General features: G+C 42.8%; 1 protein-coding gene across 4 annotated transcripts in view; it reads left to right on the top strand.

Annotated features, from left to right (window-relative positions):
* Positions 1 to 13,017, top strand: part of ATG7 (autophagy related 7) — a 259,880-nt gene that overhangs the window by 35,540 nt on the left and 211,323 nt on the right. For all 4 annotated transcript variants that reach the window (XM_075833851.1, XM_075833852.1, XM_075833848.1 and 1 more), the window contains exons 7-9: positions 2,076 to 2,222; positions 3,223 to 3,311; positions 12,049 to 12,170. In XM_075833851.1, the coding sequence (XP_075689966.1) occupies positions 2,076 to 2,222; positions 3,223 to 3,311; positions 12,049 to 12,170 (358 nt within the window). The remainder of the gene's footprint in view (positions 1 to 2,075; positions 2,223 to 3,222; positions 3,312 to 12,048; positions 12,171 to 13,017) is intronic.

Raw genomic sequence — 13,017 nt, 5'->3', positions numbered from 1 at the left:
CAAATCGGGCAATATAAGCAATAGTTAAGGTGTAACAAGAGTCCTCAAAAACGCAAACAAAACTCTCCGGAAGGCGGAATCAATAGGTGTAGTAGATTATGAACATGACAACACTGTTTTCCGAACTAGGAGAGTCACCGTTTGGGGGATACCATTGGTGAGGTGCCAGATCAGCTCAAAGAGGGGGGATGTCTCCGCTTGTGCTGGCCTGGTAGCCAGTCAGGGGGAGCAGAAGGCAGTGGAGATATCGCCTCCCTGTCCATCATATCTGGAATTGGCGTGTCCAGGTTGGCACAGAAGGTATACAAGTCTTCAATGGACTTCAGGATTACCTAACAGCCACCACTATGAGCTGTCAGGGCAAACGGGAAATCCCAGCGATACATTGCTTGTAAGCCCCACAGTAGAGTAAGGAGTGAGCCTGCGTTTATTCAGTGTGATCCAGGAGAGATTGGGATAGAGCTGTACTGGAGCACCATCGAATTCGGAAGATTGTGAGCTTTGGTCATGTTACGTTCCTTGCTCTCAAAATCATGAACACAGTAGATGACATCTCGGGGATGAGAGGCAGTCCCTTTAGGTTTAAGTGCTCGATGGGCTCTATCCAATTTGATGTGACGGGTAGCAGGTTCTCCCAGGATAAGATTAAAGATGGCCTCAAGGGTAATCCGCAAGTCCTCATCCCTTGCAGCTACCGGAAGGCCCCTTGTTCTGATATTATTACTACAACCTCTTATCCAAGTGACGATTAGTGTCCTTAAGTGCTATTTCATGGACATGTATTGTTTCCTGAAGCTGAGAAATATAATGGCGGGTGCCATTGTGGGCTTTTTCCAGAGTATCCACTTGGTTAGCAAGCTGTTTAAGAACCTTGCTTACAATTGCAATTTCTGCCTTGCAAGTTTGAGTGACCTTAGATACTAATACATCAAAGTCTGTCTTGTTGGGAAGATTATTAAGAAATGTCAGCCAGGAAGGTGGTGCAGGAGGCAGTTGGCAAGGTGGTAAATGGTCAGCAGCCTAGCCTAATGAGGGAGTATCCAGGGATCCCCATCTGTCCCATATGGACTCATAGAGGGGGTAGCCTCCAATTCAGCCTAAGTGTCCGACCATCGTAGTGGTGCTGATAATGGAGGGAGTGATGCAGGTTGAGAAAGTTCAGAGGGGACATCAGGTGCATTGCATGTATGCTGGTGTGATGGCAACGGTACCCCGGACAATAGGAGAGAAATCGACAGGGAAAGGGAGGTAGTGGTAGATCGTACCTGGCCTCCAGGAGCCCCTCCCTCTGGGTGGAAAGCTGCGGCTCCCGCAGAAAGAGCCGATGTGCGGGCTCTGGATTTTATGGCCGCAGGCTGTTGGGGGGATTCATCCCCTAATAGTGATGATGAGGATGCCGCTGGAGATAGAGGAGCCTCAGGCGTGTCTTCTGCCGTAGCAGTTAGTGCAGCCGCTGAAGAGGGCAGGGAGCTATAGCAGGCAGCTGCCGCCGCCCGGGACGGAGACATCCCTGGGGTACGAGCTGCACGCTGCGGTAGGAGGTATGGCTCCATGGTAGGGAAGCCACCCGGAGATGCTACTATGTGGTTTTAACTGCACTGCAACGTGTAAATGGCTCCTTAGGTCCAAAATTCTGTGCAGATTAGTAACATGTCATTCTAGCAGTCAGCGCTCCAGAACCCCTGCATAGGCATTTAATTACATTTATGAAATTCAGGCTGCCTGCAGTCACCACTGGGGGGAGCTTGCTGGACATATGCATTGAATTCAATAATAAAACCGTATGCAATAAGTTCTCCCTAGTGGTGATTGCAGGTGGCCTGAACTTCAATTAACCATGTCTGTACATGAGATTTGGAGATTAGTATCCGATAAATGGAGCATTTATCAACTGCACATGTTTAGCTTTAAACTTATTTTTTAAATTTTTTTAAAGGCAGGCATTCAGTTTAAGTGTAATATGATGAAAAGTCCCAAGTTCTATGTTTCCGTCAAAAAGAGTTTTTATTTTCGTTTTTGTTTTGGGCAGTGCACATCTATTTTCACTGACCAGTGATTTTGTTTTCCTCTAATAGGTGCTAGAATTTCAGAAAACCTATGATGATTTCTGTCAAGATGAAGGGGGTGCTCCACAACCTTACTTCTTAATCCGTTACACAGAAGATTCTTTTTCTATGTCTCCTTTGCGAAAATTTCAGGAATTCTATACAGATAAGGACAAGGTAAATAAGCATACATCATGAATTTTAAACCCCGTCCTATAACTTAACACTCAATGAGGTGTACTTCCAGTGATATGTAGAAATAATATTGCATAGGACTAACTCAGTAATGTGATTTCCTAATATACCTTATAAACTGCCTCTCTACTGTAATAATGTAGCACAGACTGCTGGATGGCACCCATATAATGGAGATGAGGAGCACGACTCTGTATCCTAGGCTCCCGTATTCAGCATTAGATGCTCCTGTACTGTATACTACCACCTAGATGACAGAGACCACACAGTTCGTGCTGCGTTATTATAGAAAACAGGCGCGTTTATAAAATATATTGAAATCACATCACTGGGTGCATCCATCATAATATTCATTTGCACACTTAACTGGAGGTGCGCTTCACATAAGTAGTTTAGTAACATAACTAAAATAGTCCGAACCAGGGCGGGTCAAATCTTTGCCAGGTTTAGGACACTCTGTGGGGCCAAGTCCGCACTATAATTGGGGATGTTCTAGCTGGGCCTTACACTTCACTAAAGGTTTTGTCGCCGCCCCCCCCCCCCCCCCCCGAATTCTGAATAGAGCTTCCCTAGGTAGTTGCAGCAGCACCCTTTGCCCTCTAGAGTTAGAAATAGTGTCTCACGCCCTCCCCTTACTTCTCTAGTAGTCACTGTAGTGCCCCCCCACTTGTCCCGTAGGCACTGTAGTGCCCCCCCCACTTGTCCCGTAGGCACTGTAGTGCCCCCCCCACTTGTCCCGTAGGCACTGTAGTGCCCCCCCCACTTGTCCCGTAGGCACTGTAGTGCCCCCCCACTTGTCCCGTAGGCACTGTAGTGCCCCCCCACTTGTCCTGTAGGCACTGTAGTTCCCCTACTACCTCACCAGTCACAGTAGCCCTGACACACTTCCTCAGTAGTCACAGCCGCCCCCCCCATTACTACAATTAATGATCATTTATCTTCCTGCTGGACCTAAAGGTATTACTGTCCCTTTTTTCTCTAGGTAACTCTTGGAGTATACGACCCATGCACTTTAGCTCTATACCCTGGATGGCCCCTGAGGAATGTATTGGTGCTGGCAGCTTTACACTGGTACTGTGTTATAATATCACTACTATTCTAATACCTGTCATATCGATGTGAAAAATAGGGATGGCACATAGCAACCAATCTGATTGTAAAAAAAATAATAACCCAATCATTAAACTACTGGTACGGGAAAGCTTCTGTTTTCCTTAGGATTAGCGCACATTCCTTAAGAGGGTTTGTTATTGTACCTGTTCATAGATCATAGATCATAAATCCATTAAAATACAGGCTTGAATATTTTGGCATGTTTTATGCAGACTGTTGTTATTTATATGCAATAACGTCATAAACATTTGGGAATAATACAGCCCAAATAAAAATTCTAATGTTGAAACTACCACATCCCTTATAGTAGGTTGCAAAACATGCTGTGTGTGTGTGTGTGTGTGTGTGTGTGTGTGTGTGTGTGACACACAACCATGTTTCTACTAATGAGTGAAAAGAAGTACACCTCTGCTGATCCTTCTCCACTTTTGAGATTGGCCTTAATAATTGGGCCCCATAATGTTCAATGCCACATTGTTCTGCTTCATCTTGTCCATGTAGCAATCTGCCAAGTGGCAGACAACCTAGCTGGCGGTATCTCTATCTTGGATCTACACCTTTCATCAATGTATAGGGATTTGCTACTTTTATGTAATACAACAATCGATCCAATATGAGCAACATAAATGTGTAGTGAGCTCCACCTAGTGGCAGTTGCAGGCAAACAGAATTTTGTCAATTATCTCTGTGACGGGGAGGAAGGGATTTGGAGATCAATATCAGAAAATCAGAGCTTCCACCTCAATAAAGCTTTATTGTTAAGTGAGCCAGCACAGAATTTCACACCCTTCATGATTAAAAAAATAAAATGGTTGTCACACTTTTTTATTCTTATTAATATTTATTATTCTACAATAAATTTGCGTTATTTAAATAACACTGGATAACCCTTTTAATTAGCCAGCCTTAGGGCCATCTTTACTGCAGAAATGGGAACCCTGTGATGTTCACCACCCCTCTATCCCTGGCGTTCTGTCACAGTGGATGACTGACTAATCGCTATATTCAGCACGTGGAATTGGAAGCCACTCCGCAATTTTCTATTTCCATGTCTGGGATTATTAAGAACTTTCAAACAGATTGCCATACTGCCTGAATGTACTGTGTCATTTGGTATTTTATGAGGTGTCAATTGTTACTAGAGGCCTGGAAAAAGCCAATTGCTCCTGTACCAGGTCTTCCTTCCAGCACATCTTGCATACAGCACCTATGTGCTACCACCCACTGCCGAATGTATAGAGTTGGATGCGGTCCCTGACCCCTCCTGCCGAAAGCCGCTATATGCTCCTCCAGTATCGATCTATGTTAGCAGAGATCAGTTCTGGGACAAGAAGCCTTGTGCAGCAGCCGGGCATAGTCTACAGCATGCGCAGCATGGCAACCTGTTGGAGATCAGTACTGTTGTGGTGGGGACTCCTTTTCGGTGGGAGGGTGTACTGCTGCTATGATTAATGCGGGAATGGTGAGGAGGCATGCTGCTGCTACTATAGCTACTGACGTAAATAGGGGGCCCTGCTGCTACTAGCACTTCTGCTGCCCATGTTAATATATGAGAAAAGGGATAGACCCTACGTCTTCTACTAATATTGGTGGAAATGGTCAGACCCTACTGCTGCTACTAGTACTGGTGGATTTGGAGGGGACCCTGCTACTATCACCACTGGGGAAATTGTGTGTCTGAGGGGGTGGCACAACCATTCTTCTTCTACTGCGGGAAAAGGGGGACACTCCTGCTGCTCCTTCTACTACTGACGGAATAGGTAGACTATGCTTCTACTACAAATATTTGGGAAGGGGAGGGGTTGCTATTACTATTAAGAAATAGGACCCTGCTGCTATTATGCTACTGGTGGTGGAGATGTGGGGGAACCTGCTGCTGCTACTACTTGAGGAGAACCTTGTTACTGCTACAACATGGCAAGACGGGAAGATACAGGTGAAGGGCGGTGGGACACTTTTGCTGCTACTACAGATGCTGGTGGGGGCACTGCAGTTTCAGGCCTGAAACATACAATTTAAAAGCAACATTGGTATATGTACAGGTTCTCTAACCCCTGGTGATTACCACTGACGGAAGCCAAGTGGGGCCGACATGTCGCTGCTTGGTAAATATTGACTTAAATGGTGGCCATTTAGATGAATGATGTACCATGTAATATATGGATGGTTTGAGTCCACCAGAGTGAGAGATGCACTTTGTAAGATGTTTTTCTAATCTGGTTCATGAGGGCTTCATAGGGCGCATGGAGAGGGGTTATCTATATGAGTCAGTCCCTTTACGCAGAAAAGTATCTAAAACCGCTTAGTATGGATGTTATCTCAGCTCACGAGTGCCAAAATAAATGTTAGGTGTAGACAAGCTGACATTTGTGAACCGTATCTTAGGTGCAAGATATTCGCATACATTTTAACACTTCATTTACCATGATATATATTTATACTGCGGTTTCTCCTAAAAGGTGAATTATAGAAAAAAAACATCAAGGCTGCACGGGGTCCTCATGAAACTAAATTCCATTTATTCTTTTGTCTTGCAAGGCTATCTGAGGCTCTGTGCTCCAAGAGCAGGATTGTGTGAATGCTGAATAAATCCTGAGATGGACAATTAATGGAGTGATGGACAGGGCCTAATAGAAGTGGTTTCATATTATCCTCTTTGTATTGCTAGAACAGACTTGAATGGGAAAGTGGTGTAACTACAAATGTAACGGATCGTGCAAAATACTAACGAGAAGGAGACCATGTAAACAGTGAAGAGGCTGCGGCGCTCGTGCAAGTGCCGCGGCCCCTTCAAATAGCTGAAAGGCGGGTGTGCCAAGAGTCAGACCCCACCCATCTAATATTGATAGCCATGAATTTTAAAAACCCGGATAACCCAGTTAAAGAGGCTCTGTCACCAGATTTTGCAACCCCTATCTGCTATTGCAGCAGATAGGCGCTGCAATGTAGATTACAGTAACGTTTTTATTTTTAAAAAACGAGCATTTTTGGCCAAGTTATGACCATTTTTGTAGTTATGCAAATGAGGCTTGCAAAAGTCCAAGTGGGTGTGTTTAAAAGTAAAAGTCCAAGTGGGCGTGTATTATGTGCGTACATCGGGGCGTTTTTAATACTTTCACTAGCTGAGCGTTCTGATGAGAAGTATCATCCACTTCTCTTCAGAACGCCCAGCTTCTGACAGTGCAGATCTGTGACGTCACTCACAGGTCCTGCATCGTGACGGCCACATCGGCACCAGAGGCTACAGTTGATTCTGCAGCAGCATCAGCGTTTGCAGGTAAGATCGACTTACCTGCAAACGCTGATGCTTCTGCAGAATCAACTGTAGCCTCTGGTGCCGATGTGGCCGTCACGATGCAGGACCTGTGAGTGACGTCACAGATCTGCACTGCCAGAAGCTGGGCGTTCTGAAGAGAAGAGGATGTTACTTCTCATCAGAGCGCCCAGCTAGTGAAAGTATTAAAAACGCCCCGATGTACGCACATAATACACGCCCACTTGGACTTTTACTGTAAACACGCCCACTTGGACTTTTGCAAGCCTCATTTGCATAACTACAAAAATGGTCATAACTTGGCCAAAAATGCTCGTTTTTTAAAAATAAAAACGTTACTGTAATCTACATTGCAGCGCCTATCTGCTGCAATAGCAGATAGGGGTTGCAAAATCTGGTGACAGAGCCTCTTTAAGGCCAGAGGAGGTTTGGAGCTCTGCAGTCATTGAGTCATCAAAGTGTTGGCGACTTTCATGCGCTATGCGCCTCAGCACTCGGCGACACCGCTCTGTAACTTTACGTGATGTGCCACTTCGTTGTTGAGTAGCTGGACTTCCACATAGTTGATCATGGAATATCTAGGAGGGAAGAAATTTTATGAACTGACTTGCACAACGGTGTCGTCCGATTACAGTACCAGGCTGGAATTCAGTGAGCTCTTTGGGCTATGTTCTCACAGTGCGGATACGCTGCGTAAAAGTACACAGCGTATCCGTCCTGGAACCTGCAGGGAATTCCGCCAGAAAAATCACCAAATTGTGGTGCAGTTTTTTGTGCGCAATGTCTGCTGCGGAAAACAGAGTTTGAAAGAAATAAATGGTTTATACTTGGCCCTGTGTCCGTTGTCATAGCGACACTTTTTTCTGTTCTCATCCAGGCCGGCCTCCGGGGATAACGCTACAGCCCATGTGACCACTGTAGCCTGTGATTGGCTGCAGCAGTCACATTGGATGATGCATCATCCCAGGAGGCAGGACTGCGCAGAGAATAGGAGAAAGCATTGCTATGAAAACGCCTGGGTGTTAAGTATAAACCTTTTTCTTCACTTTTTAAACCCAAAAAATATTTTTCCGCCGCAAAAATCGCAACATTTTGTATTTGTTGATGGTCTCGCCACACCCATTGAATTCAATGGGGAAAACCTGCAAAAGAAAAGCAGCGATTTCAAAACATAAATTGACATCCTGTGGATTAAAAAAAAAACGCATCGCAGGTCTATTTATGAACGTTATTTCGGCAAATTTTTTTATGCAGCGTGTGGATGACATTTGTTCAAATCTCATCCACTCTGCTGCTACTGTATTACGCTGAGGATTTTCCACAATGAAACTGTTGCAGAAAATCCTCAGTGTTTACGCTGTGTGTGAACATACCCTTAGAATGACCCATTCTCACACAAATGTTTGTAAAGGCGACTGCATGGCGAGGTGCTGGATTTTATACACCTGTGGCAATGGGACTGAATGAAACACCTGAATTCAATGATTAAAAGGTGTGTCCCAATACTTTTGTCCATATATTGTATATACCTCCTGGTGTGCCAATGTGTTTATATAGAAGTATGCATTCACCAAATGAAAATTTAATATGAAATGATAGTTGATCTTTCATTGTCTCAGTGCTGCAAGCCTTTCATGTTTTTGATATTGATGTGTCTGAATAACGCTCTGGGGTTAAATTAGCTTTCTATAGTGATATATTTTCTATCTTTAGGCCTGATTATTTTATAATAGCTCCGATATAATGACATCAATGAACTTTTAGAGTTTATTTTGCACTCTATTTTTATAGTAATTGCCTGTTGATCAGTTGCTGTGAGGAGTTCTTACATGTATTTAAGTTACTGATTCTCAAAGAAAGATATCGTCATGTGCCTATTTGGCATAGTGTGCGCCCCCCCCCCCCCCCCCTTGAACACAAGGCATCTGTAGGTTCAGTTTTTTACATGATATCATTTGCAATTAGACAATATATCAATGTTAAAACCTAGTTCCACTCCACACTGAAAAATTCAGGTTTGACCAGACGGTCCCGATATCCAACTCATCTCAACTCATGTCACGCTCAGGGATCCAAGAGGCTGATATATGTGGAGTTATTTCGTGAGGTCCTTAAATTGTGTTTTTGCTGTCCCTGTGACAAGAAGGAAACCTGGTGGTAACCTACCTGTAATGTTATTAGTTTACGGAAAGAAAATTGCCTATGACCAATGTTCTCTTATATTTCCCAACTTGGAATGACGCTTCCCTTGCGCTGTCCATACTGTGACAAACTTTGCATATTCCACTTTTTCTGGTTTATACAGCTTCCCTCGAATGGTGTCTGCTAAAGGGTACCCCATACAGTGACCAACACAGACCCTTATATATAGTGACAGACATTCACCATCGATATCAACATGCTCCCAATATACAATGATAGTCTAAGAGCTCCATGTGCAGTGCCAGCCACTGGACACAATGTACAATCCTAGCCAGCCTCGTGTCACTGACATCCAAACAGCTCTCCTTGCTCCTGTCTAATGTGACTCATTGACTGATGCTGCCACCTACTGATTGCATTACAAATGTCTCTGCCGGACCATGTGAGACTCAAAACGATGGGGTAGAGGACCACTGGGAATGTGGAACAGTACAGAAACATTTTCCTTATCTGTCTTTATGGATGCATTTACATAAAAAGTCTATATATATATATATATATATATATATATATATATATATATATATATATGTGACATAGTGAATGTGTATGTGTGTGTGTGTATGTATATATATATATATATATATATATATATATATATATATATATATATATATACAGTGGATATAAAAAGTCTACACACCCCTGTTAAAATGCCAGGTTTTTATCATGTCAAAAAATCAGTACAAGATTAATCATTTCAGAACTTTTTCCACCTTTTAATGTGACCCATAATCTGTACAATTCCATTGAAGGGTAAAAATAACAAAACTACAATAAAGTGATCACATAAGTTTGAACACCCTCTTATAATCAGGGATGTGGTTGCGTTCAGAATTTGCCAGTCACCGTTAAATTCATGTTAAATAGTAGTCCGTACACGGCTGCCATTATTTAAAGTGATTCTGAGTAACCCCATGTAAAGTTCAGTTGTTCTATTAGGATTTTCCTGACGTTTTCTTTGTAGCATGTGACCGCAAAAGCCATGGTCCGTAAAGAACTTACAACGCATTAAAGGGATCTGATTGTTGAAAGGCATCAGTCAGGAGAAGTGTACCAAACAATTTCCAAGGCATTAGATATACCATGGAACACAGTGAAGATGGTCATCAAGAAGTGGATTACATTTGGCACAACAGTGACATTACCAAGGACTGGACGTCGCTCATAACTTGATGAAAAGACAAGACGAAAATTGGTCCGGGATGCTACCAAGAGGCCTACAGCAATATTAAAGGAGCTGCAGAACTTTCTGGAAGGTACTGATTGTGTAGTGCATGTGACAACAATCCCCCGTATTCTTCATATGTCTGGGCTCTGGGGTAGGGTGGTAAGACGAAAAGTATTTTCCAACAAAGGAAAATATCCAAGCCCGGCTATATTTTGCAAAGACCTACATCAAGCCTGCCAAAAGCATGTGGGAAAACGTGCTATGGTCTGATGAGACCAAGGTTGAACTTTTTGGCATTAATCCCAAAAGGTATGTTTGTCGCAAAGCCAACATTGCATATCACCAAAAGAACACCATAACCACAGTGAAGCACGGTAGAGGCAGCATTATACTTAGGAGCTGTTTTTCTGCAGCTGGAACTGGGGCTTTAGTCAAGGTGGAGGGAATTATGAACCGTTCCAAATATCCGTCAATATTGGTACAAAACCTTGCAGGCCTTTGCTAAAAAGCTGAAGATGAAGAGGTATTTCACCTTTTCAGCACAACAACGACCCAAAGCATACCTCCAAATCAACAAAAGAATGGCTTCACCAGAAGAAGATCAAAGTTTTGGAATGGCCCAGCCAGAACCCAGACCTGAATCCCATTGAAAATCTGTGGGGTGACCTGAAGAGGGCTGTACACAGGATATGCTTTTGCAAGGAAGAGTGGGCAACAATTGCCAAGTCAAGATGTGCCATGCTGATAGACTTCTACCCAAAAAGACAGAATGCTGTCATAAAGTCAAAGGGTAATTCAACAAAGTATTAGTTTAAGGGTGTGCATATTTATGCAACCACATTTTCTGTTTTTTATTTTTCCACCCTAAAATATTTCAGTTTTTGAATACAATTGTACAGATTATAGGTGACCTTAAGGCCTTATTTACACAAGAGTTTTGCAACTCGGACGTGAAAAACGACAGTTTTTCACGGCTGAGTTGCATCCCTGCTCGGCGCTGCGGGATGCGATGTTTCGCATCACCCAAAGATGAGTCTATGGAGTGATGCGTGAAAAGATAGGACATGTCCTATTTTCCCATGGACCCTTCACACGGTCCGTTAAAACAACGGCTTTGTGAACGGCCACATTGAGAGAAAATCCAGCAGCAGTAAGATCTGGGTGCAAGCCCTAGGGAACAGACCAAGGTTCCAACTATACAGCGATCCAAAAAGCTAGGCACCGTAGTTTAAAGTGCAAAAAATCAAGGGTACTTTATTGCACGCACGCACGCACGCATACACACATACACACACACAGGCCCTTCTTGAACTTGCTCAAAAAAAATCACCCATCACAGCATCCTGTGGCAGAGCGTTCCATTGTCTCACTGCTCTTACAGTAAAGAATCCCCATCTGATGGTGAAAACTTTTTTTCCCCTAGACGTAGGGGATGCCCCCTTGTCATGGTTACAGGCCTAGATGTAAAAAGATCATTAGAAAGATCTCTGTACTGTCCAATGATATATTTGTACATTGTACTTAGATCTCCCCTAAGCCGTAGTTCTGCTTTGGTATAACCCTACATCTTTGAAGTGGATTTTTCCTTTAATAATATTCGCTAGAAAATAAAGGTGCAGTTTGTTGGTCAGAATAATTTTTTTTTTTTCATAAGTTTTTTTAATTTATTTTTTACTACTACTGTAGTGCTTGCATATCCATCAATACCAATGTTATTACATACGTTGTCCAATGATCCATGTGTTATATTCACATCTTTCTTCTTGTATATAAAAAAAATAAAATTAAAAAAAAAAAAAAATGAGAGAGAATTTTCCCTCTAATCATTTCAGAATTTCAATCATGTCCCGGGAATCTTCAGATTAATAGAGACGATTAAGCACCTGTCTCAATGTCGTAGCATTTTCAGGAAAGTAATTAAACTAAAATAAATGATCAATTTAGTTTTTGCTAAAAAATCTCAAGCTATTAGGGTGAAGCTGAGAGATAATTTATTATCCGTCCTGCTGGGTTTCTCACTTCTCTAATTGTCTCCTTTTCATTTGCAGGGGCAGCCAGGTACAGGCCATTGAAGTAATCTGCCTCAGAGACCGAACTCTACAAGGGGAGAGGGACATAAAGCACAGCATCAGCTTTGAATTTAAGCTGCCCCAAGTGTCACAAAGCCAAGGTAGCCGGCTTTTATCCTGGACGGGATGTCTCTTTAATTAAATACAAATAGAAAATTGCATTCTGGTACATAAGAAAATTCCAGAATATAATGAATTTTATTGTTTGAAGTTTGCTTTTATCTATGATGCACTTATACCGTAGGTTTGGTCTCCTGGATCCAGTGAGTTTCATTGTCCAGTCCTGTGCCAATATAAACCTATTGCTTTCTGTTTTGCGGTGTGCCTTCGGTAATGGCATACTAATAATTTGGAGATTATTCATTTAACAGTTTTTGCCAGATTAGATTCTTACACTATTCATAACTTTCTCTATAATAGTTGTCTCATTCTTGGAAATTGTGAGAGGCCACAAATCCTAGTTTACTGGAACTTCTGCTGTGACTGGCAAATTAGGCCATGATTTAAAACTCAATATTAAAAGACACCACGTGGCACAGGATAAATGGGTAAACCGTAGATGACACCAAATGCCTACTCTCCTATTCGGATTGTGCAAAGCATAAGCACAACTCTAGTGTCAGCGTAGAGAGAAGTCAAAAGAAGCTGCCACAGTCCCCCAAACGTCCGGCAGTAGGATACTCAGGATGGACTTGAGTACAAGAGCGTGCTCCCAAGGGGCAAATAAAACCCATTGGTTGAAAGCTCTTTAATCCTATGTAGGTAAAGCGTTCTGGCCGTTGTTTTTTGGTTGTCTTTTTTTCCCCCTTTGGAGCATGCTCTGTATTCAAAACTCAGGATGCAACTTATTTTTGAATTGTCCATCTTTACTCTTGGCCATGAAGTCCGATGCCGGGTAACACTCATTTTGTAACTTAATGCTAACTTGTTGCGCAATGTCTCCGTCTG

The sequence above is a fragment of the Rhinoderma darwinii genome, chromosome 7 (genome assembly GCF_050947455.1).
Source record: "Rhinoderma darwinii isolate aRhiDar2 chromosome 7, aRhiDar2.hap1, whole genome shotgun sequence".
Lineage (NCBI taxonomy): Eukaryota > Metazoa > Chordata > Amphibia > Anura > Rhinodermatidae > Rhinoderma > Rhinoderma darwinii.
This window is presented reverse-complemented; position numbering and strand designations above follow the sequence as displayed.